Raw genomic sequence first — 22952 nt, 5'->3', positions numbered from 1 at the left:
GATATTTTGTCGGGTTTAGTAGGTAGAGATTTGGGGCCATGGTGGGCACTATGGGGTTGAGGGATCATGGTGAGCACTATGGGGCTGGGAGACTGATGGGCACCATGTAGTCTGGAGACCATGATGGACACCAAGAGGTTAGGGCCATGGTGGACACCATGGGGTTGGGACACCATGGTAGGCATCATGGAACTGGGAAACCATAAGGGACACCAAGAGACTGGGACCATGGTGGGCACCATGGGGTTGGGAGACTGTAATGGGCACAATGGAGCAGAAAGTTTGGGCCATGATGGAAGCCATGGGGTGGAGATTTGGGAGACCATGTTGAGTATCATTGAGTAGAGAGACCATGATGAGTGTCATGGGACAGAGAAATGGGACCAGGGTGGACATCATGAGATTGTGAGACCATGATGGATGCTAATGGGTGGAGAACTGGGACTATGGTGGACATCATGGGGTCAAAAAACCATAATGGGCACCATGAGGTGGCAGAGTTTTGAGGCCATGATGGGATTTGGAGATTGTGATGAGCACCATGAGATGGAGAACTGAGGCTGTGATGGGCCACCATACAGTTTTGAGACCATGATGATCACTGTGGTGGAGAGAGTTGGGGCTATGGTGGCCATTGTAGGGTTTGGAGTCTGTGATGATCACTGTGGTGGAGAGAGTTGGGGCTATGGTGGCTGTTGTAGGGTTTGGAGACCACAGTGGTCACATGGGACAGAGAGTTGCAGCTATAGCAGCCATCATGGGGTTTGGAGACCATGTTGGGGTGCCATGGTTCTCATCTCTCCTCTCTGCCCCATGGCACCAGGCCACAGAGGAGCCACCTGCCACCACCGAGAACCTCCGTCCCTTCAACCTCGTCATCCCCTTCACCGTGCAGAAGGGGGAGATCACAGGTATGGGAGGGGGTGGGACACAGGGTGGACACAATATGGGGCATGGTGGGGCACCAGTCAGTCCCTGACTGACTTGTTGGCCCCAGGGGAGGTGAGGATGCCCTCAGGGAAGACTGCCAGACCCAACATCACAGACAACAAGGACGGGACGGTGACTGTGCGCTATGCGCCCACTGAGAAGGGCCTGCACGAGATGGACATCCGCTACGATGGCAACCACATCCCTGGTGAGAACACTGGGAGGTCATGATGGGCACCATGGGTTGGGTAGACTGTGATGAGCACTGTGAAGTGTAGAGTTGGGGCCGTGATGGACCTTCACGGGATTTGGAGACTGATGGTCACCATGGGGTTTGGAGACCGTGATTAAGTTACTGTGGGAGGCACTGGAGCAAGGCTGATGCCACCTCACCCTGGTTGAACATCCATGGGGTTGAGGAGCTCACCCACCACGGTGCAAGGGGTCCCCTGAGTGTTGTCCTCACTGTCTCTCCAGGGAGTCCTCTCCAGTTCTACGTGGACGCCATCAATCCTCGTCACGTCAGCGCTTATGGGCCAGGGTTGAGCCATGGCATGGTCAACAAGCCCTGCACCTTCACCATCGTCACCAAGGATGCTGGGGAGGGTGAGTGGTGGCCAAAGGAAGTCACCAGAGGATCTGGGAGGGGTTTGGAGACCCCCCCAATGCCACCAGAAAGGGTTGAGAAGGGCTTGGAGAACCCCAATGCCTCTTGACACACACCTTGTGCCACCCCAGGTGGACTCTCATTGGCTGTGGAAGGTCCTTCCAAGGCAGAGATCACCTGCCAGGACAACAAGGATGGGACCTGCACCGTGTCCTACCTGCCCACCGCCCCTGGGGACTACAACATCATTGTCCGCTTCGATGACAAGCACATCCCTGGCAGTCCCTTCACGGCCAAGATCACTGGTGAGATGAGACCTCCATGCTCTTGGGGATCCCACCATGTCCTCAGCATCTCCATATAGCCATGGGGCCACCTACAGGGTCATGGTCATGGGGACATCTGCATTGTCATGGGGACAGTTACATGATTCATGATCATGGGGGAACCCATGTGATGATGACACCTGTGTGGCCATGGTTATTGGGGCACCTGCATGACCATAATCATGGCTGTGAAGGCACCTGCATGGTCATGGGGTCACCTACATGGTGACGGTGATGGGGACACCTGTATGGTCATGGTAGGACCTCTGTGATCATGGGGGCACCTGTGTGGTCATAGTCATGGTGGCATCTCTATAGTCATGGCCACTGGGAACCCGCCACAGTGTCACAGTATCCTTGTCCATTCCTGACCACCAGGACCCCATTGGTGGGGACCTCAAGGGGGCCTTGGGAACACCATCACATGGCTGTGGTGGTCCCATTCAAACAGCTATGGGGACAGCTGCATGGCCACCAGGACCCCTTCATTTTACCATGAGGACCCCATCCATTCCCAACCCCCAAGACCTTATCACATGGTCTTGACAATCCCTGGCCAGCAGGACCCCACCACATGGCCATGAGATCCTTGTGATCTTGAGAACCCTACTGGTGCATCTGTGGGAACTTCAGCCATCCATAACCCTGATGACCTTGTACATGTGGCTGTGGAGACAGCTTCACGGCCACCGGGACCCAGCCACATGGCTGTGGGGACTTCATTCATTTCCCCACCCCAACTCCACCTTGGCTCTGCTGATGGTCCCTGCGCAGGTGATGACTCCATGCGGACATCCCAGCTCAACGTGGGCACCTCCACCGATGTCTCGCTGAAGATCACAGAGACGGACCTGAGCCTGCTGACGGCCAGCATCCGGGCACCATCGGGCAACGAGGAGCCCTGCCTGCTCAAACGGCTGCCCAACCGCCACATCGGTGCGTGGAGGGCACAGGGGACATGGGGCCATGTCCACATGGGGCCAGGAGAACGTGGGAGAAGAACTGGGACATAGCGCCTCTCCTGTGAAGACAGGCTGAGAGAGTTGAGGCTGTTCAGTCTGGAGAAGGGAAGGCTCCGAGGAGACCTTATTGTGGCCTTCCAGGATCTGAAGGGGGCTACAAGAAAGCTGGGGAGGGACTTTTTAGGGTGTCTGGGTGTAATAGGACTGAGGGAAATGGAGCAAAACTAGAAGTGGGGAGATTCAGATTGGATGTTAGGAAGAAGTTCTTCCCCATGAGGGTGCTGAGACACTGGCACAGGTTGCCCAGGGAGGTGGTGGAAGCCTCATCCCTGGAGGTTTTTAAGGCTGGGCTGGACGTGGCTCTGGGCAACCTGATCTAGTGAGAGGTGTCCCTGCCCATGGCAGGGGGGTTGGAAATGGATGATCCTTGAGGTGCCTTCCAACCCTGACAAGTCTGTGATTCTATGACAAGGAATGTAGGGTGATGTACAGGGTGAGGGTGATGTAGGACTTGGAGATGTGGGGCAGAGGACAAGAGGGGTCACAGGGATGGGTGGCCCAATGGCACTGGGGCTTGGGGAGGTGGCCAGGGACTGGTGGAGGTGATAGGCTGCTGGAGGTGGTCAGGGCTACTGGTGGTGGTGGTGGCCAGCAGTTGGAGGTGGGAGCTGGGTGAGATGTCTGATGGTGGTGTCCACTTCCCAGGTATCTCCTTCACACCCAAGGAGGTGGGTGAACATGTGGTGAGTGTGAAGAAGAGTGGGCAGCATGTGACCAACAGCCCCTTCAAGATCCTGGTGGGACAGTCAGAGATTGGAGATGCCAGCAGGGTGAAGGTATGGGGCAAGGGACTTGTGGAAGGCCACACCTTCAAGACATCTGAGTTCATCGTGGACACACGCAGTGCTGGTGAGACCACAGACCCTGGGGACATGGGTGGGAAGTCATCATCATTGCCATGGTGTGGTCATGGCTTGGGGAAGATGGTCACCATGGGCATGACTAGGATGGGGGGTGGCCATGGCCATGATGAGATGGTGGCCGTGGCAAGATAGTTGCCAAGGCCATGTCATTACTGTGACCAGCACAGGATGGTGTGGTGGCCATGGTTATTGTTGTGGTGGGCCGTGGTCAGGAAAGTGGCCATGGTTGTGGCATGTCCAAGGCCATAACTAAGATGGAATAGTGACCAAGGCTATGCCATGGCTGTGACCAGCTTAAGATGGGATGGTGGCCATGATTATGGTCATGGTCAGATGGGGATGGTCAAGAGCCTAGAAGGTGATGCTGTGGTGGCTTTGGCCATAGCATGGTCAGGGCTAGGATGGGGTGGTGGCCGTGGTGTGACTATGGTTGGGATAGGATGGTGGCCATGGTGTGACCAAGGCCAGGATGGGGACAACAGTAGTAGGACACCACTGAGCATGTCCCCATGGTTGCCCAGGCTATGGTGGGCTGGGCTTGTCCATTGAGGGTCCCAGCAAGGTGGACATTAACTGTGAAGATGTGGAAGATGGCACCTGCAAGGTCACCTACTGCCCCACTGAGCCAGGCAACTACATCATCAACATCAAGTTTGCCGACAAACATGTGCCAGGTAGGGACAGGGGATGGTGGGATGGGGTCACCTGGGGTGGGGGACCAAGGTGCCCTTTTTGGTGGTGAGCAGGTCCTTGAGGTGGTTGTCACCTGCAGGAAGTCCCTTCACGGTGAAGGTGACTGGTGAGGGACGCATGAAGGAGAGCATCACACGGCGGCGCCAGGCCCCCTCCATCGCCACCATTGGCAGCACCTGCGACCTCAACCTGAAGATCCCAGGTAAGGGTGGCCTTCAGCTTCCCTATTCTCTTCCTCCTCCTTCTCCTTTTCATCCTCCTCCATGGGGCTTGGGAATGGGGATGCATCTCAGCTGCTCCAGCTCTGATTTCCACCTCCTCCTTTCTTCTCTACTTGTCCATCCGCGTCTACCCGTCTGTCTGCGTGGCCGTCCCTGTGTCCCTCTGGGTCCGTCTCCACCCTCCTGTGCCTCCATCCATCCCTCCCATCAACCACCCCTGTGTCCACCCATATCTCCATCCCTCTGTCCAACCATCCCATCTCTCCATCCAACCCTGCTTCCATCCCTACATCTGTCCATGTCTCCATCCATCCCTGCATCTCCCCATCCCTGTATCCATCCCCACATCTATCTCTATATTCATCCATGTCTTCATCCCTGTGTCCATCTACCTTTATATCCATCACTGTCTCTTTCCACATCTCCTTCCACCCCTCCATCCTTCCACCCCTCCATCCTTCCACCCCTCCATCCTTCCACCCCTCCATCCTTCCACCCCTCCATCCTTCCACCCCTCCATCCTTCCACCCCTCCATCCTTCCACCCCTCCATCCTTCCACCCCTCCATCCTTCCACCCCTCCATCCTTCCACCCCTCCATCCTTCCACCCCTCCATCCTTCCACCCCTCCATCCTTCCACCCCTCCATCCTTCCACCCCTCCATCCTTCCACCCCTCCTCCCTGCTGTGTCCCCCGTCGGCGTTGTCCCTGTGGCTGGTGGCGGTGGCAGGGAACTGGTTCCAGATGGTGTCGGCGCAGGAGCGCCTGACGAGGACCTTCACGAGGAGCAGCCACACCTACACCCGCACCGAGCGCACCGAGATCAGCAAGACCCGGGGTGGAGAGACCACGCGTGAGGTGCGGGTGGAGGAGTCCACCCAGGTCGGAGGAGATCCCTTCCCCAACGTCTTCGGGGGCTTCCTGGCCAGAGAGGGTCTTGGCACCTTTGGGTCCATCGCTCGAACCCAGGAGGGTGGGTGCTGCTGGCATGGAGGTGTTGTAGTTGCATGGGGGGTGGGATTCCATGTGTCATGTGGTTCTGCGGGAGTTGGGACCCTTCCGTGGGCGATGTGCTTCCGTGGATGCATGGTTTTGTGGCTGGTGGGCTTCCATGAGCAATGTCATCACATGGGTGGTGGGCTTCCACCAATAGTGGGCTTCAGTAAGCGATGTGCCTCATGGATGCTCTGCCTGCATGAATGCCAGGCTTTTGTGGGTGGTGGGCTTCCATGGATGCTCCGTTTGTATGCTTCCATGGGTGATGTGCTTCCATGAAGGCTCTGCTTGCATGGCTTCATGGCTAGTGGGCATCCATGAGTGATATGGTTGCATGGCTGGTGGGCTTCCATAAGTGATGTGCTTGCATGGGTGCTAGGTTTTCATCGGTGGTGGGCTTCCATGACTAATGTGCCTCTATGGGTGATGGATTTCCATGGATGGTTTCCTTCCATGGGTGCTGTGCTTGCATGCGCTGGACTTCCGTGGGTCCTGTGGCCCCACTGATGTTCTCCCCCCATGGGTGCCACGGTGATGGGATGATGTCCCAGGGTGCCATGACAATGGTGCCCCATGCTGTCATAATGCTGGTGTCCCATGGTGCCATGATGAACACTAGCATGATGGGCATCACCTGGACAATAGTGCCCCACAGTGCTATGATGATGGTGTCCCAGCGTACCATGATGATGGAGCCATGATGGATTATGGTGTTGCAGGGTGGCATGATATATGATAGGGTACTATGGTGCCATGCTTCCATGTTGATAGGACAATGAGGTGCTACGGTACCATCTTGATGTGATGATGGGGTGCCCTGGTGTCATGTTGATGGGACAAGGAGGTCTCCTGATGCAATGATGATGGTGTGCCAGGGTGGTGTCCTGTAGTGCTATGATAGACAATGGGGTTCCAGGATGCTATGGTTCCATGTTGATGGGACAATGGTGTCCCAGGACACCAAGATGATTGATGGTGTCCCATGGTGCCATGAAGGACAATGGTGTCCCATGATGCCATGATTTCGTCTTGATGGGACAATGGTGTCCCAGGGCACCAAGACAGTTGGTGATATCCCATGGTTCCACGATGGACAATGGTGTCCCAGGGTGCCATGAAGATCCATAGCATCCCATGGTTCCATGATGGACAATGGTGTCCCAAGGTGCTATGAAGGTCCATAGTGTCCCATGGTTCCATGAGGGACAATGGTGTCCCAGGGTGCCATGAGGGACAATGGGGTTCCAGGGTGCCATGGTTTGATGTTGATGGGATAATGGGGCACCACGATGGTCGATGATGTCCCAGGGCACCATGATGCATAATGGTCTCCCATGTTCCATAACAGGCGATGGTGTCCCATGGTTCCACAATGGACAATGGTGTCCCAGGGCACCATGATGGTGTCCCATGGTTCCATAATGGGCAATGGTGTCCCATGGTGCCATGATGGTCTGTAGTGTCCCATGGTTCCACGACGGTCCATGGTGTCCCAGGGTGCCATGAGGGTCCCTAGTGGCCCCGGTGACAGGTCTGTGACTGATGTGGCGCTGTGCCCGCAGGGGAGGCGTCGGCGCAGGAGCTGTCGGCACAGGTGCTGAGCCCCTCGGGCCAGCGCTTCGAGGCGGAGGTGGTGTCGGGCGGCGCGGGGGTGTACAGCGTGCGCTTCGTGCCCCAGGAGATGGGGCCCCACACCGTCAGCGTCAAGTACCGCGGCCAGCACGTGCCCGGCAGCCCCTTCCAGTTCACCGTCGGACCCCTGGGAGAGGGCGGCGCGCACAAAGTCAGAGCGGGGGGGCACCGGCCTACAGAGAGGCGTGGCAGGGGTGCCAGGTATGAGGAGGGCATGGGGGGAATGGGGTTATAGGGGTGCTATGGCGGGGAGGTATGGGGAGTGGGGGACTGGGGATGCTGGGGCTATGGAGAAGAGGATGCTGGGGGTATGGGGAGAGGGGTATGGGGAGAGGGGTATGGGAGGTACTGGAGGTATGGGGAGGGAGTATTTGGGCTGTGGCATGTGCTGGGGGATGGGGAAGGGGATATGGCAAGTGCTGGGGAGATAAGGATGGGGATATGGGAGGTGCTGGGGGAATAGGGAGGGTTTTACTTGGGGGTATTTGGGCTATGGAGGGGGTGGGGGAAGGGGAAGGAGATATGGGAGGTACTGGGAGGATGGGGAAGGAGATACTGGTGGTACTGGGGGAATGGAGAGAGGAGTATGGGGAGTACTGGGAGTATGGGGAGGGTATTACTTAAGGGTATTTGGGCTTTGGGGGGACCAGGGGAATGGGGAAGGGGACATGGGAGGTACTGGGAGGATGGGGAAGGAGATACTGGGGGTACTTGAGGTATGAGGGGTGCTGGGGGTATGGGAAGGGAGGTACAAGGGATATTGGAGGTACTGGGGATATGGGGGGGGATATAAGGAGGAGTGGGATATAAGGTACTGGGTGTGTTGGAGGGGTTGGGGTGTGGATGGGGAGGGAGGTACTGGGGGTGCTGGAAGAGTGTGACTACTGCAGGGGGTTATGGGGGGTACTGGGGATATTGTAGTTATGGGGGGGGTATGGGTGCTACAGGGGGCAGATGGGTGCTCTGGGGGGGTACCAAGGTGCATGCCCATGGCAGTGGGGCTGGCCCTGGCCCCAGAGTGGCAGTGGGGTACAGCAGCACCCATGGGTGTCCCCATGTGTGTTCCCCTCAAGCCGAGTTCAGCATCTGGACGCGGGAGGCAGGAGCCGGGGGTCTCTCCATCGCCGTGGAGGGGCCCAGCAAGGCTGAGATCTCCTTTGAGGACAGGAAGGATGGGTCCTGTGGGGTCTCCTATCTCGTCCAGGAGCCTGGTAGGTGACACCTCCACGTCCTGACCCCCCCAACCCCACTAACTGCAGACAGCCACCAGGGATACCCAACAGCCCTGATACCCCACCAGGCTCTGCACCCAGCCTGGTGGCAAGGCAGCAGAACCCTCCTGTGTGGGTCTTCCCATGCAAAGATGTCCCTAGGTGAGGTTGCCCCCAGGTGAGTGCGTCCCTGAGTGAGGGTGTCTCCCTGTCCTCCAGGTGACTACGAGGTCTCCATCAAGTTCAACGAGGAGCACATCCCTGACAGCCCCTTCGTGGTGCCTGTGGCCTCCCACTCAGATGACGCCCGGCGCCTCACAGTCACCAGCCTCCAGGTACCTGGGGACACCCAAAGCCACCCTCCCCCTGGCTCTCTGCACCCCTGGGCTCCCCAGGCATCCCCTCTGTCACCCCTGGGCCACCTCGTTTCCCTGTGACAGCTTTGGGGCTCTCACTGGTGTCACCCCTGAGTCTCCCATGTCACCCCTGGAAGCCTGTGATGCTCTTGGCACCCCTTGCAGTGCCACTCTTGGTGTCACCTCTGTGCTCCTCATACTGACCCCATGCCACCCTATGTCACCTCACAGTCCCTTGTGTCATTTCTGGGGCACTTTGTGTCTCTGTGACATCCTTGGGACCTCTCTGGTGCCACTCCTGGTGTCACCCCTATGCCCTACATCACTCCTGAGCCACCTTGAGCCCCTGTGGCACCCTTGGGAACCTCTCTAGTGTCATCCACAGTGCCACCCCTATGCTCTGTGTCACTCTTGAGTCACCTTGCATCCATGTAGCACCCTTGGGACATTTTCTGGTGCCCCCCCGCCATGTTCCTATGTCACTCCCGGGCCACCTTGAGCCCCTGTGGCACCCTTGGTCCCCCACCCCGCGGCAGCCCTGGTGCCAGGTCGATGATAGCCGTGGTGGCCCCCCGCAGGAGACGGTGACGGTGAACCAGCCGGCATCCTTCGCGGTGCAGCTGAATGGGGCCCGGGGCGTCATCGATGCCAAGGTCCACACGCCCGCGGGCATCGTGGAGGAGTGCTACGTGTCCGAGCTGGACAGCGGTGAGACAGGGCGCAGTGGGGACGCGGGCAGTAGGCACATGGGGACATAGGGCACGGGGCACAGTGACGGGTAGGCATGGGGGCGTGAGGTGTGGAGGCATGGGCATGGGGACATGAGGTACGGAGGCATGGGGACATGGAGCATGAGAGCATGAGACATGGGGATGTGAGGACACAGGGATCACAGGACCACACAGCATCACAGGATGCTAGGGATTGGAAGGGACCTCCGAAGATCATCGAGTCCAAGCCCCCTGCCAGGGCAGGACCACAGAATCCAGCACAGGTTGCACAGGATCACATCCAGATGGGTCTTGAAAGTCTTCAGAGAAGGAGACTCCACAGCCTCTCTGGGGAGCCTGTTCCAGTGCTCTGTGACCCTCACAGTGAAGAAGTTCCTCCTCATGTGGGGTCTAAGGAAATGGGGATATAGGGACAGGAGCTTAAGACCGTTGGGTGTTGGGACACGGGGCCATGAGGTATAGAGACATGGGGACATGAGGACACAGGGTATGAGGCATGGGGATGGGGCAACTGAGGACATGGGGATATCAGGGCAGGGAGCTTGGGGACATTGGGTGTTGGGACATGGGACATGGGGACATGAGGTGTGGGGATATGGGGACATGGGGGTACAAGGGTGTGAAGATGTGGGGACACAGGGCATGGAGAATGAGGGCATGGAGAATGAGGCCATAGGGACACAGGACACAGGGATAGAGGGACATGGGATGTGGAACTTGGGGACATGATGATATAGCAACATGGGACATGAGACATGAAGACACAGGACGCGAGAGATGGGGATGTGGGGTACGAGGGCATGGGGATACTGGGGATGGAGCTTGGGAACATTGGGTGTTGGGACATGGGGACAGAGGGCATGCGGAATGGAGGCATGGAGACAGAGGACATGGGGACACAGGGACAGGGGGCTGCGGGGCTGGGGGTGACGGGGCGGCACGGTGTCCCCACAGACAAGTACGCCATCGGGTTCCTGCCGCGGGAGAACGGGGTGCACTCCATCGACCTGCGCTTCAACGGCCGCCACGTCCCCGGCAGCCCCTTCAACATCCGCGTGGGCGAGCAGAGCCAGGCCGGGGACCCTGGGCTGGTCACCGCCTACGGGCCCGGCCTCGAGGGCGGCATCACAGGTGACGCCGCGCGGCGGGCACCCCGGCTCGGGGCTGGGCAAGGGAGGAGGTGGTGGCAGGAGGGTGGTGGCCATTGGGATGTGACCGTGCCCATGGAGTGGTGCCGCTGTGGACGTGACCATGGTCAACACCACGGCCATGGGAAGATGGTGATAGGGACGTAGCTGTGGAGTGGTGGCACTGGGGACATAGAGTCATAGAGTTGTCAGGGTTGGAAGGGATCTTGAGGATCATCCAGTTCCAACCCCCCTGCCATGGGCAGGGACTCTTCATTCTACATCAGGTTGCTCACAGCCACATCCAGCCTGGCCTTAAAAACCTCCAGGGATGAGGCTTCCACCACCTCCCTGGGCAACCTGTGCCAGTGTCTCACCACCCTCATGGGGAAGAATTTCTTCCTAACATCCAGTCTGAATCTACCCCTGGCAATGGCTATGGCCATCGTCAATACTGTGACCATGGGAGGATGGTGATGGGGAGGGACATGGCCAGGGTGCTGGGGCCAGGGTGCTGGTATGGAGCCACACCTCTGGAGTGGTGTCAGTGGAGACATGGCCACGGGTGGCGGCATGGGGCCATGGTGTGGCATTGTCACCACAGGCGTGTGCTCGGAGTTCCTGGTGAAGACAGCCAACGCGGGGGCAGGGGCCCTGGCTGTCACCATCGATGGCCCCTCCAAGGTGAAGCTGGACTGTGTGGAGTGTGCTGAGGGCCACCGCGTCACCTACACCCCCATGGCCCCCGGCAACTACCTCATCTCCATCAAGTATGGTGGCCCCCACCACATCGTTGGCAGCCCCTTCAAGGCCAAGGTCACGGGTACGGACACGGGTGGGGAGCATGGAGATGGGTCCCTGGAGGGGTGGCAAGGGGGTCTCCAAGGTGGTGGGACGAGGAGATCCCCAAGGTGGGGTGATAAGGGGTCACTGGAGTGGTGTAATGGAGGGGTCTCAAGGTGATATGATTGTTGGTTCCTGGGGTGGTGGGATAGAGGATCCCCAGCGTGACGCTGCTGGGGTTCCCCAGGATGGTGGGACAAGGAGGTGTACAAGGTGGGGTGACAAGGAATCAGTGGAGTGATGTGATGAAGGGTCCCCAAGGTGACATGATGGAGGACACTCCTGGTGACATGTTGGGAGGTCCTTAGGTTTGACATGACAGAGGACCCCCAAAGTAAACATGGTGAGAAGTCCCTAGATGATAGCTGACAAGATGGGGGTCTCCCCAGGGTGCTGTGGCTTGACACGATGGTGGGTCCCCAGAGCAATGTGACAGGGTGGGGATGTCCTCATGGATGCTTGACAATGTCTCCATGTCCCCAGGCCCACGTCTGTCAGGGGGTCACAGCCTGCATGAGACGTCGACAGTGCTGGTGGAGACAATGACAAGGGGGAGCACGGCGACATCCAGAGGGCCACCTGCTTTTGGGGGGCTTCCCAAGTTCTCCTCAGATGCAAGCAAGGTGGTGGCAAGGGGACCAGGGTTGTCCACTGCCTTCCTTGGCCAGAAGAACCACTTCACAGTGGACTGCAGCAAGGCTGGTGAGTTAGAGGGTGTCCTGGAGCAACTTGGGGTGGCCTTGGAGGAGAGGTGATAGATCAGAAGTGGGTCCCAAGGGGTCTTGGGAGGGCCTTGGGGGAGAGGTGATAGATCAGAGGTGGGTCTTGAGGGGGCCTTGGAAGGTAGGTGATGAGTGAGAGGTAGGTTTCAAGGAGTCTGGAGGGGTCCTGTGGGGTCTTGGGGTGGCCTGGCAGGGGAGAAGGTGGGTTCCAAGAGGTCTTGAGAGGTCTTCTGGGGGCTCTTCAGGGATCTAGGAAGGGGAGGTGGCAGGTCAGTGGAAAGTTCTGGTGAAGGATCTGATGAGGTACGTGGTGATGGGTCAGAAAGGGGGTATGGTGAAAAGGGAGGTCTGGGGTCTGGTGGAGAATCTGGGAGGGGATGTGATGGGACATTTAGGGGGGGGGGTCCAGGTGATTTGGGGTCCCAGGGGCTCGAGATGGGTTGAGGAGAAGGTCCAGTGGTGGGTCCAGGGTCTGGTAGAGACAGAGAGAGCTGGTCCAACGTCCAGTGGAGAGCTTTGGAATCCAGTGGTGGTAGGTCTGGAGTCTTGGTCACACACCATTGTGTCCCCCCTGCCAGGAACCAACATGCTGATGGTGGGGGTCCACGGTCCCAAGACCCCATGTGAGGAGGTTTACGTCAAGCACGTTGGCAACAGGATCTACAATGTCACCTACACGGTCAAGGAGAAGGGAGACTATGTCCTCATCCTACGCTGGGGAGATGACAACGTCCCCGGCAGCCCCTATCGTGTCACTGTCCCCTGACCCCCACCCCACACCCACCCACAACTCCCCCATCACCCCCTTCCCCCAGGGCAGGAGGAACCAGTGTCCTCAGAAGGTCTGGGAGGGTTCTCAGAAGGTGTTGGAGCCACCAATAAAACACTGGGAAGAGTCATGGGGCTGTGACTGCTGTGGAACTGTGGTACAGAGGGGAGGGAGGGGCTGGGGGACCTGAACTGGGACTCAGGGGAAGCCAGAGCAGGATGCTGGGATCCAATAAGGGTCCAGGGCAGGGCACTAGGGTCCTGTGGGGGTCCAGGCTACTATAGTGGGGTTTTGGGGGGTTCTGGGATAGGACACATGGAAGGGTCAGAGCAAGACACTGGGTCAATCTGGGGGGACTGAGGTGGGGGGTCTCAAAGGGGTTCTGCCCCCCACCCCTTTAAAGCACTGGGAGAGTCAGGGGACTGGGACTGGTATGGGAGTAGGGGGAGACATGAGGTAGGAAGGTATGGGGGGGAATGGGGGTGGGGAAGAGCAGGCTCCTGGGGCTCAGTGGTGGGGGATGAGAATGGGATGCTGAGCTGCTGCAGTGGGGGTATTGGAGCAGGATAGTGGGGTCATGGGGGGGGTCCAGGGTGGGATACTGGGGTCTGGGGGAAGAAACTGGGGTTGGGGGAGAGGGAGACGGGTGTCCGTGACAGGATCTGGGGTCCAGGGAGGGCTCTGGGAGGCTCGGGGGCTCCCAAAGGTGTCCTGGCCCCTCCCACAGCAAAGGACTGGGGCCTTGGGGTGCTGTGATTAGTGTGGGACTGCAGGGCAGACACAGGGGGTGGGTTGATGGGGTCCTGGCAGAAGATCCAGGGCAGGGCTCTGGGGTCCTGGGGGGTAACATGGAGGGGAGGGGCCAGAATGAGCAAGGGGCAGAGCTAGTATGAGGAAAGACTGAGGGAGCTGGGGCTGCTTAGCCTGGAGAAGAGGAGACTCAGGGGTGACCTTATTGCTGTCTACAACTACCTGAAGGGAGGTTGTAGACAGGCGGAGGTTGTAGACAGGCAGAGGTTGGTCTCTTCTCCCAGGCAGCCAGCACCAGAACAAGAGGACACAGTCTCAGGCTGTGCCAGAGGAGGTTTAGTTTGGATGTCAGGAAGAAGTTCTATACAGAGAGAGTGATTGCCCATTGGAATGGGCTGCCTGGGGAGGTGGTGGAGTCGCCATCGCTGGAGGTGTTCAGGAGGAGACTTGATGGGGTGCTTGGTGCCATGGGTTAGCTGTTTGGGTGAGTTGGATTGGTTGATGGGTTGGACACGATGATCTTGAAGGTCTCTTCCAACCTGGTTTGGTTTGTTCAAATAAAGGTTTATTCTAAGTGGCATGGTCAGGACAACCAATGAGGTCACAAGGAGCAGCTAGGGGCGGGGCCTGCACCGGGGTGGGGGGGCAGAACGAAGGGGCGGGGCAATCAGGGTGGGGAGGGGCCAAAACGAAGGGGTGCCACACAACCTTTTCCATGAAACCTGTCCTGCTGCCCAGCCTAAACCTCCCCTGGAGCAGCTGGAGGCCATTCCCTCTCCTTCTGTCGTTAGATACTTGTGGGAAGGTACTTCAGGTAGTTGTACAGAGCAATGAGATCCCTCCTCAGCTGCCCCCCCTAGGACTTATTCTCCAGTCCCTTCACCAGCTTAGCAGCGCTTCTCTAGACCCGCTCCAGCGCCCGCATATGCTTCCTGTGCTGCGGTGCCCACCACTGAACACAGCACTCGAGCTGCAGCCTCCCCAAGGCTGAGTACAGAGGGACAGTCACCTCCCTGCCCCTGCTGGCCACACTGTTTCTAACACGGGCCAGGATGGCCACCTGGGCACGCTGCTGGCTCACGTCCTTCCTGCCATTAGTCAGCACCCCCAGTTCCTTTTTGGCCACACAGCTCTGCAGCCACACTTCCCCAAGCCTGTAGCGCTACGCGGGGCTGTGGCGGCCCCGGGGACCGGGCATTTGCCCTTGGGGAAGCTCGCAGCATAGCAGGGCGCGGCCAGAGCAGCCAATGAGGGCAGCGTCCGGCACCAGGGGGCGCGGTCAGAGCGAGGGGGCGGGGGCAGCCTGGAGGGGCGGTGCCAGAACAGGCCGCAAGGAGACGAGCGGGGGACGTGGCCAGAGCTAAGGGGCGTGGATCAGAGGGCAAGGAGGAGCTCCCCCTATTGGCTTGCCGGGGCGGAGCCGCCTCTGTTGCCTAGACGACGGCGCGCGTCTGCCGGCAGCCGGAAGGGCGTGTCGCTAGCCGGAAGTGGGCGTGCTGTTGCCGGAAGTGGGGCTATTTAGCCTCCCCCAGCCCGGAAGTGGCCGCTGCGGGGTGCCGGCGGTCGCCATGTCGGGCCGCGGGAAGCTGATCGCCGTGGTGGGCGACGAGGACACGGTGACCGGGTTCTTACTGGGAGGGGTGGGAGAGCTGGACAAGCACCGCAAACCCAACTTCCTAGTGGTGGAGAAGGAGACGAGCCTGGCGGAGATCGAGGAGACCTTCCGGTAGGTCACAGCCCACCGCTGCCCGCGGCGGCAGTCCGGGCCCCGGGGGCTTCCCTGCTGCTGACCCACCCCCACCGCCTGTCCTCCCCGCTCCCTTCACTTCCACCCCAGGAGCTTCCTGAACCGGGAGGACATCGGGATCATCCTGATCAGCCAGTGCCTGGCCGAGCTCATCCGGCACGCCGTCGAAGCCCACTCGCGGCCCCTGCCTGCCATCCTGGAGATCCCCTCCAAGGAGCACCCCTACGACCCCGCCAAGGACTCCGTCCTACGCCGAGCCCGCGGCCTCTTCACCCCCGACGACCTCCGCTAGACAGCTCCCCCGCCCGCCCCTGCACCCCCGAAAACAAACCCACCCGGGGTCCTCAGTATGCCGCTGGGGGTTCCCATCGCACCCCGAGGGTCCGTGTCCCACCCCAGGGTGATGGTGGGAGTCCTTATCCCATCCTGGGGTCTCCATTCCACTGCAGGGTGATGCTGGTGCTCCTTGTCCCTGTCCCAGCCCAGGGTGCTGCTGGGGGAGTCCATGTCCCACTCCAGAGTAATGACGGTCCTCATCTTACCGGAAGGGTCCCGAGGGTGCTGTCAGAGGGCTCCACCTCATCCTAGGGGGTACATGTCCTGCCCAGGGTGCTGCTGGGGATCCTTATCCCAACCTTGTGGGGCCGTGTGCCACCCTAGGGTGCTCTCGGGGGTCCCCATCCCAGCTGAAGGGTCCATATTCAACTCCAGGGTACTACTGGGTAGTCTGTGTCCCACCCGGGGATGCTGCTTGGGAGGGGGGTAGGGGGGGGTGTCCATGTCCCAGGGTGCTGCTGGGGGTCCATGTCCCACCCCAAGGTGCTGCTGCCAGGGGCAGTCTGTGTGTGCTGGGGGGGTGGGGGGGTCGCATGACCCTGGCTCAGCCACCTCGTGACCGTGACGGGCACTGGAAGGGGAAGTGCTGCCGGATCCTGCTGGATCCTGCCTGCTCCTGCCCATCCCTGCCAGTGCAGGCAGGGAGGAGACGTCCCCAGGGTGTGGGGAGGACACACAAGGTACTTGTGGTGTCACATTAACCACAACCCCCCCTCCCCCCACCCCAGCAGCACCATGAGGTGGGGGGGAGGGGGCTGGGGGTTATTGTTCCCTCACCCCGGGGTACCTAAATGTGTGTCACCACCCCGCTGTCCCCAACACGTGCTGTCACTGCTTGCCACCGGCTGTGCTCTGTGGGTCGTGCCCTGGGGCTGGGGTGGGGAGGCTGTGGGACAGGGGAGGGGACAGCAGTGCCTGGAAGCTCAGGGCATGCCCTGAGGGGGGCACAGGGGACATGCTGGGGGGCAGGGACTTGTAATGGGGCATGGGGACAGGGCACAGGCACACTGTGGGGCACGGGGACCTGGGTGAGTGGTGTCTTGAGGTGCCCAGGATTTGGGGGGTGGGCACAAAGACCCAGGAGCCAATAGGGGGTTGTCTGGGGGTGCCCCTTATATCTGACCCCACAGATCTAGGGTTCCCTGTAGATGGGTCTGGGGTGTTACACACACCCTTCCCCCTTGGGGTGCTAGAATTGATGGAGATCCTCCAGCTTGGCATGTTGGGACTGATGGAGACCCCCCAATACTGTGTTGGGATTGATGGGGGCAAGGAGAGCTGAGGTGGTGAGGAGTGGTGGCTCCCCCCAGGGGCTGCTGGTTGGTTTGCTGAGCGCCGTCGGGGAGCACATTTGGAAGCCTCTCCTGCAGGTGACCTTCAACAGCCTCCTGCAACCTCTGCTGCTCTTCCTGAAGAAGGTCCTGTGTGGCCTGAGGGACCTGATGGAGCCTCTGCTGGATGTCCTGGCTGGGGACCCCCCTACTGGGGATGTTGGGATTGATGGAGACACACACCCCCTCCTTGGGCTGTTGTGGTTGATGTGGAACCCATCTTGGGGTGCTGGCATTGATGGACACCCCCTGCACCTTAGGGTGTTGGGATTGATGGAGACTCCCCATGTTGGGGTGCTGGCATTGACAGGTATCCTCCATCTTGGGTTGCTGGGATGGATGGAGACCTCACCTTGGGGTGGAATCTGCAGCAGATCCCACCAGAGCTGCCCAGCTGCCCCCCTGCCCAGGGAGAAGTCCTTCCTGCTGGAAAGCCTTCCAGGCAGGAGGAGGATCACCACCTCACTTGGAGACACCACCCATGGTAGAAACCTTGCATTTATTGGCTTGGTTTGGGGTTGGTGGTTACCAAAATCCACCAAACCCAGCCCCATCAGTGCCCACACAGGAATCCAGCCCCCAGCCCCACCAGTGCCCACACAGGAATCCATCCCCCAGCCCCACCAGTGCCCACACAGGAATCCATCCCCCAGCCCCACCAGTGCCACACAGGAATCCATCCCCCAGCCCCACCAGTGCCCACACAGGAATCCATCCCCCAGCCCCACCAGTGCCCACACAGGAATCCATCCCCCAGCCCCACCAGTGCCACACAGGAATCCATCCCCCAGCCCCACCAGTGCCCACACAGGAATCCAGCCCCCAGCCCCACCAGTGCCCACACAGGAATCCAGCCCCACCAGTGCCCACACAGGAATCCAGCCCCTAGCCCCACCAGTGCCCACGCAGGAATCCAGCCCCACCAGTGCCCACACAGGAATCCAGCCCCTAGCCCCACCAGTGCCCACGCAGGAATCCAGCCCCATCAGTGCCCACACAGGAATCCAGCCCCCAGCCCCACCAGTGCCCACACAGGAATCCATCCCCCAGCCCCACCAGTGCCCACACAGGAATCCATCCCCCAGCCCCACCAGTGCCACACAGGAATCCAGCCCCCAGCCCCACCAGTGCCCACACAGGAATCCAGCCCCCAGCCCCACCACTGTCACACAGGAATCCATCCCCCAGCCCCACCAGTGCCACACAGGAATCCATCCCCCAGCCCCACCAGTGCCCACACAGGAATCCAGCCCCCAGCCCCACCAGTGCCCACACAGAGAGGTGGCTCCTCCTTTCTCACCTTCTTGGTGCCTCCTGGGGCCTGGAGTCACTCAGCTGCTCTTCCATTCCCAGCACTCTCCTCCTCCTCTTCCTCCTTGGCCACCCAAGCCCCAACCTCAGCTGCTGCCAAGGTCCCTGAGCTCCCTCCTCCTGTCCAGCCCCAGGTTGACCTCCACCAGCCTGACTGCACTCAGCAGCACAGCCAGCTGGGAGCAGAGCCCAGCCAGGACATCCAGCAGAGGCTCCATCAGGTCCCTCAGGCCACACAGGACCTTCTTCAGGAAGAGCAGCAGAGGTTGCAGGAGGCTGTTGAAGGTCACCTGCAGCAGAGGCTTCCAAATGTGCTCCCCGACGGCGCTCAGCAAACCAACCAGCAGCCCCTGGGGGGAAGGGGAAGTTGGGTCCAGATGTTTGGCTTTGGGCATCATTTGGCAGCAGGTTCCACCCCCAGGCCTGGGGGGACCCTGTGAGGAGCAGGTCACCCCCAAGTCACTCTTGGAGGCACCAAGATGGTAGCTAAGAAGCTAAAGTTTGCCTGTGGGAGGAGAAGTTGGATGTGGTGGAGCCCAGGCAGCTTCTCCTCCCACCACTGCAGTGGAAAGAGTGGGAGGAAGGAGAGCAGAGGGCTCCTGCTCAGGGTTGCCACCACACCTCACCACCTCAGCTCTCCTTGTCCCATTGTGGTGACCTCAGGCTGGTGGCAGGAAGGCTCCTGGTGGAGAATTTGGGATGGAACCAGGGACTTTGGGGAGCAGAGCCCTGGGGTAAGGATCCAACTCCCACATCTCTCCTGCCACCCAACCTCCACCATCTTGGGGCTTGCTTTGCCTTAGGAGAACAAACCCAGCCTCCCCACAAACACATCCCCCACCGAGGGGGGCTGAGCTCCACAAAGCCAGAGCTCCTCAAGGCAACGGGAGATGGAGAAGAAGCCACCAGAGATGCTCAGATGGGAGGGCAAAGGCTCCATTAGAGGCTGGAGAAGCCCAATGGCTTGTGCCACCTCTCCTGTGGGGTGGGAGGGCAGGGAGGTGGCTCACCTGGACCACACTGTCACCCAGGAAGGCAACCAGCTCCACCAGGAAGGCGCTGAGACTGTTGAGCAGGAGCTGTAGCGTGGCCAAAGATCTCAGCTTCCTACTGGAGCTGCTGAGGAGAAAAGGAGAAGGTCAGAGAGCCAGAGTACAAAGCTATGGAGCTTCTGGATGACACCAGAACTGGAGCACCACCCACACCAGTTGGGTGTCAACTGGTCTGGAGCTGCCATGTGCAGGACCTGGCTGATAGTAGGACATTGAGCCATGGGGGAGAACCTCTGGAAGTGGGGTGGCCTCATGCCTATCAAACCAGGTCCCACCAGGAGGAGGCCACCAAAGGAAGGAAGAGAAGGAGCTGGAGGTCCACCTGCACTACCCCAGGGGCTGTCCTGCACTCCCCAGTTAACTAAGGACAAATAAATGAGAGGCCTGAGGTGGAGACCTGGAGGTGGGACATGGGAGGTCCCCTCCCTGCCACAGCTCTGGGCCGGCTCTGCCTCCACCTGCTCCAGAACCTGGCTGATGGAGCTCAAAACTACACCCATGGAGGTGTCCAGAGCTGGGTGGGAAGGGCCAGCTCCGAGATGGTGCCAGCAGAGCTCCAGGAGATGCAATCCGACCCCATCCCGGGGGCGGCGGCGGCGGCAGCAGAGGGCTGAGGGCTCCCTCCGGTAACACTGCTGAGGCCACTCCTGGATTACTGGGTTCAGTTTTGGGCTCCTCACTCCAAGAAAGGCATTTAGGGGCTGGAGCAGGTCCAGAGGAGGGCAACAAAGCTGGGGAAGGATCTGGAAAACGTGTGAGGAGCAGGTGAAGCACCTGGGCTTGTTGAGCCTGGAGAAAAAGAGGCTGAGGGGAGACCACCTGCCTCCACAACTCCATGAAAGGAGACTGGAGCCAGGTAGGGGTTGGTGTCTCCTCCCAAGAGATGGAAAAAGGAACAGCCTCAAGTTGCCCCAGGGTAGGTTCAGGTTGGACATGAGAAACAATTTCTGCCTCTTGAGAGTTGTCCAGGCCTGGCCCAGGCTGCCCAGGGCAGTGGTGGAGTCCCCATCCCTGGAGGGGTTTCAAAGCCCTGGAGCTGTGGTGCTTAGGGCCAGGGTTTGGTGGTGCCCTGGCAGTGCTGGGTTGATGGTTGGACTGAATGATTCCAACAGAAACCAAGAAAATAAAGAGGTGGAGAAGTTCTGGGAGGTGGAGATGAGAGGGTGGAGCAGAGAGTCCCACACAGAGAGCCAACACAAGACCAAAGTTTCACTTCCCACCAGAAGAAGCAGGTGGAAAGTCCCCTCCTCCACAACTTCACACCTGCTAACCCCCAAAACCTGACTTCCTTCCCCATTCTGTCCTTGTGATGCCAGGTGGCAGTGGGCAGAGTTGAGGAGGAGGAGGACACTGGTGTTGAAGTCCCCCATGAGAACAGGGCCTGGGGAATGTGAGCCACCTCCAAGTTGTTGAAAGAATGTCTCATCCATGTCTTTATGCTGGTCAGGTGGGCTGTAGCAGACTCCCACCAGCATATCATTACCATCAGGGAGTGATAGGACTAGGGGGAATGGAGCAAAACTAGAAATGGGTAGGTTCAGATTGGGTGCTAGGAAGAAGTTCTTCCCCATGAGGGTGGTGAGACACTGGCACAGATTGCCCAGAGTGGTGGTGGAAGCCTCATCCCTGGAGGTTTCTAAGGCCAGGCTGGATGTGGCCTGATGTAGTGTGAGGAGTCCCTGCCCATGGCAGGGGGGTTGGAACTGGCTGATCCTTGAGGTCCCTTCCAACCCTGACCATTCTATGATTCTGTATCAGCTCTGTTGGCCTTCCCCTTTATCCTTATCCACAGACATTCCACCTTGGTGTGTCTAACATTGAATTGGAGGCAGTCAAAGCACTCCTTAACACACAATGCTCCCCCTCCACCTCTCTTGCCTTGCCTTCCCCTGCTAAAGAGCCTGCAGCCCTCCACTGCAGCCCTGCAGAGTCCTCCCACCACCTTTCCACAACGGCAGTTATGTCATGGGTCCCCTGCTGCACAAGAGTGTCTAATTCCTCCTGCTTATTCCCCCTGCTCCCTGCATTGGCATATAAGCATTTCAGAGAGGCAGTTAAGCCATTAGTTTTCACTGCTGCTATCTGACTATTTCCAGCCACTTCTACAGTGACTCTCCTCTCACAGAACATTAGAGGTTGGAAGAGACCTCCAGAGATCATCAAGTCCAACCCCCCTGCCACAGCAGGATTCCTTAGGGTGGTCTGCACAGGAATGCAGCCAGGTGGGTCTTGAAAGTCTCCAGAGCAGGAGACTCCACACACTCCCTGGGCAGCCTGTTCCAGTGCTCCATCACCCTCACTGTAAAGAAGTTTCTCCTCATGTTGAGGTGAAACCTTCTACGTTCAAGATTGTATCCACTGTTCCTCCTCTTATCACTATGCACCACCAAAAAGAGCTTGGCCCCTTCCACTTGATACCCACCCCTCAGATATTTACAGACACTGATCACCTTCCCTCTCAGTCTTCTCTTCTCAGGGCTAGACAGCCCCAGGGCTGTCCGTCTCTCCTCACAGGGGAGATGCCCTCCTTTTCCTCCTCCTTAAAGGAGTCCTAAGGGGTAGGGGTGAGTGACAAGTCCTGGGTGACTCACTGGACGTGTCCTTCATTCCCCTCTACCTCCAGAGCCTCACCTATTCTGCAAATGTATCTGATGGGGAAGGGGAGGGTGTAGGAGGGGAAGGGGGATGCCCTGAGCAGGAACCTGCTTAAACCTCCCCTCATCTTTTTTGCTTTTGCTAGCCTGATGGCAGGAGGGCAGAAGACTCTCATTTCTTCAGGTGTCTCCTGATGTACCTGCCTCAGGGATGGCAGAGCAGGACTCAGGATCACACAAACATTCAGGTTGGAAAAGACCCTCAGGATCACAAAGTCCAACCATAAACCCTACTCTACAAGGTTCACCCCTAAACCATATCCCCAAACACCACATCCAAACCACTTTTACACACATCCAGGGCTGGTGACTCACCAACCTCCCTGGGCAGCACATTCCAATCCCTGACCACTCTTGCTGGGAAAAACCTTCTCCTAATGTCCAGTCTAAACCTACCCAGTCACAGCTTGAGGTCATTCCCTCTTGTTCTATCACTAATTACCTGTGTGTGGGAAGAGACCAGCATCAGCCTCTCCACAACATCTCCTCAGGTAGTTGAAGACAGCAATGAGGTCTCCCCTCAGCCTCCTCCTTTCCAAATTAAACAGCTCCAGCTCCTTCAATTGCTCTTCACAAGGTTTATTCTCTAGACCTTTCCCCAGATTCATTGCCCTCCTCTGCACTGGCTCCAGCACCTCCACATCTCTCCTGTATTGAGGTGCCCAAAACTGGACACAACACTTGAGGTGTGGTCTCACCAGAGCGGAGTACAAGGGGACAAT

General features: G+C 58.9%; 2 protein-coding genes across 2 annotated transcripts in view; both read left to right on the top strand.

The window, feature by feature from the left end:
• FLNC (filamin C) overlaps positions 1 to 13179 on the top strand; it is a 34246-nt gene extending 21067 nt beyond the window's left edge. The window contains 18 exon segments of the mRNA XM_068169565.1: positions 824 to 911; positions 998 to 1138; positions 1408 to 1536; positions 1669 to 1842; positions 2638 to 2799; positions 3531 to 3734; positions 4270 to 4422; positions 4521 to 4643; positions 5393 to 5635; positions 7221 to 7450; positions 7452 to 7491; positions 8364 to 8501; positions 8721 to 8836; positions 9436 to 9565; positions 10543 to 10719; positions 11320 to 11538; positions 12042 to 12260; positions 12859 to 13179. Coding sequence (XP_068025666.1) covers positions 824 to 911; positions 998 to 1138; positions 1408 to 1536; positions 1669 to 1842; positions 2638 to 2799; positions 3531 to 3734; positions 4270 to 4422; positions 4521 to 4643; positions 5393 to 5635; positions 7221 to 7450; positions 7452 to 7491; positions 8364 to 8501; positions 8721 to 8836; positions 9436 to 9565; positions 10543 to 10719; positions 11320 to 11538; positions 12042 to 12260; positions 12859 to 13046 — 2874 coding nt within the window. The 3' untranslated portion in view covers positions 13047 to 13179.
• Positions 13180 to 15311: 2132 nt separating this feature from the next.
• On the top strand, positions 15312 to 16723 carry ATP6V1F (ATPase H+ transporting V1 subunit F). Its single transcript, XM_068169564.1, has 2 exons — positions 15312 to 15525; positions 15637 to 16723. Exons 1-2 carry the CDS (start codon positions 15368 to 15370, stop codon positions 15836 to 15838), a joined length of 360 nt encoding a protein of 119 aa, XP_068025665.1. The 5' UTR covers positions 15312 to 15367; the 3' UTR covers positions 15839 to 16723.
• The last annotated feature ends 6229 nt before the right edge of the window (positions 16724 to 22952 follow it).

This window comes from Melanerpes formicivorus, unplaced genomic scaffold (genome assembly GCF_026170545.1).
Source record: "Melanerpes formicivorus ecotype bairdi unplaced genomic scaffold, bMelFor1.0.p_v2 SCAF_3, whole genome shotgun sequence".
Lineage (NCBI taxonomy): Eukaryota > Metazoa > Chordata > Aves > Piciformes > Picidae > Melanerpes > Melanerpes formicivorus.
The sequence above is the reverse complement of the archived record's forward strand: the minus strand, read 5'-3'. Positions and strand labels throughout refer to the sequence as shown.

Bases quoted from the DNA above. Each gene is read 5' to 3' on its own strand.
- ATP6V1F (XM_068169564.1), top strand. From the start codon at position 15,368: ATGTCGGGCCGCGGGAAGCTGATCGCCGTGGTGGGCGACGAGGACACG. The intron at 15,526-15,636 runs GTAGGTCACAGC...CTTCCACCCCAG, and splicing joins GAGATCGAGGAGACCTTCCG to GAGCTTCCTGAACCGGGAGG.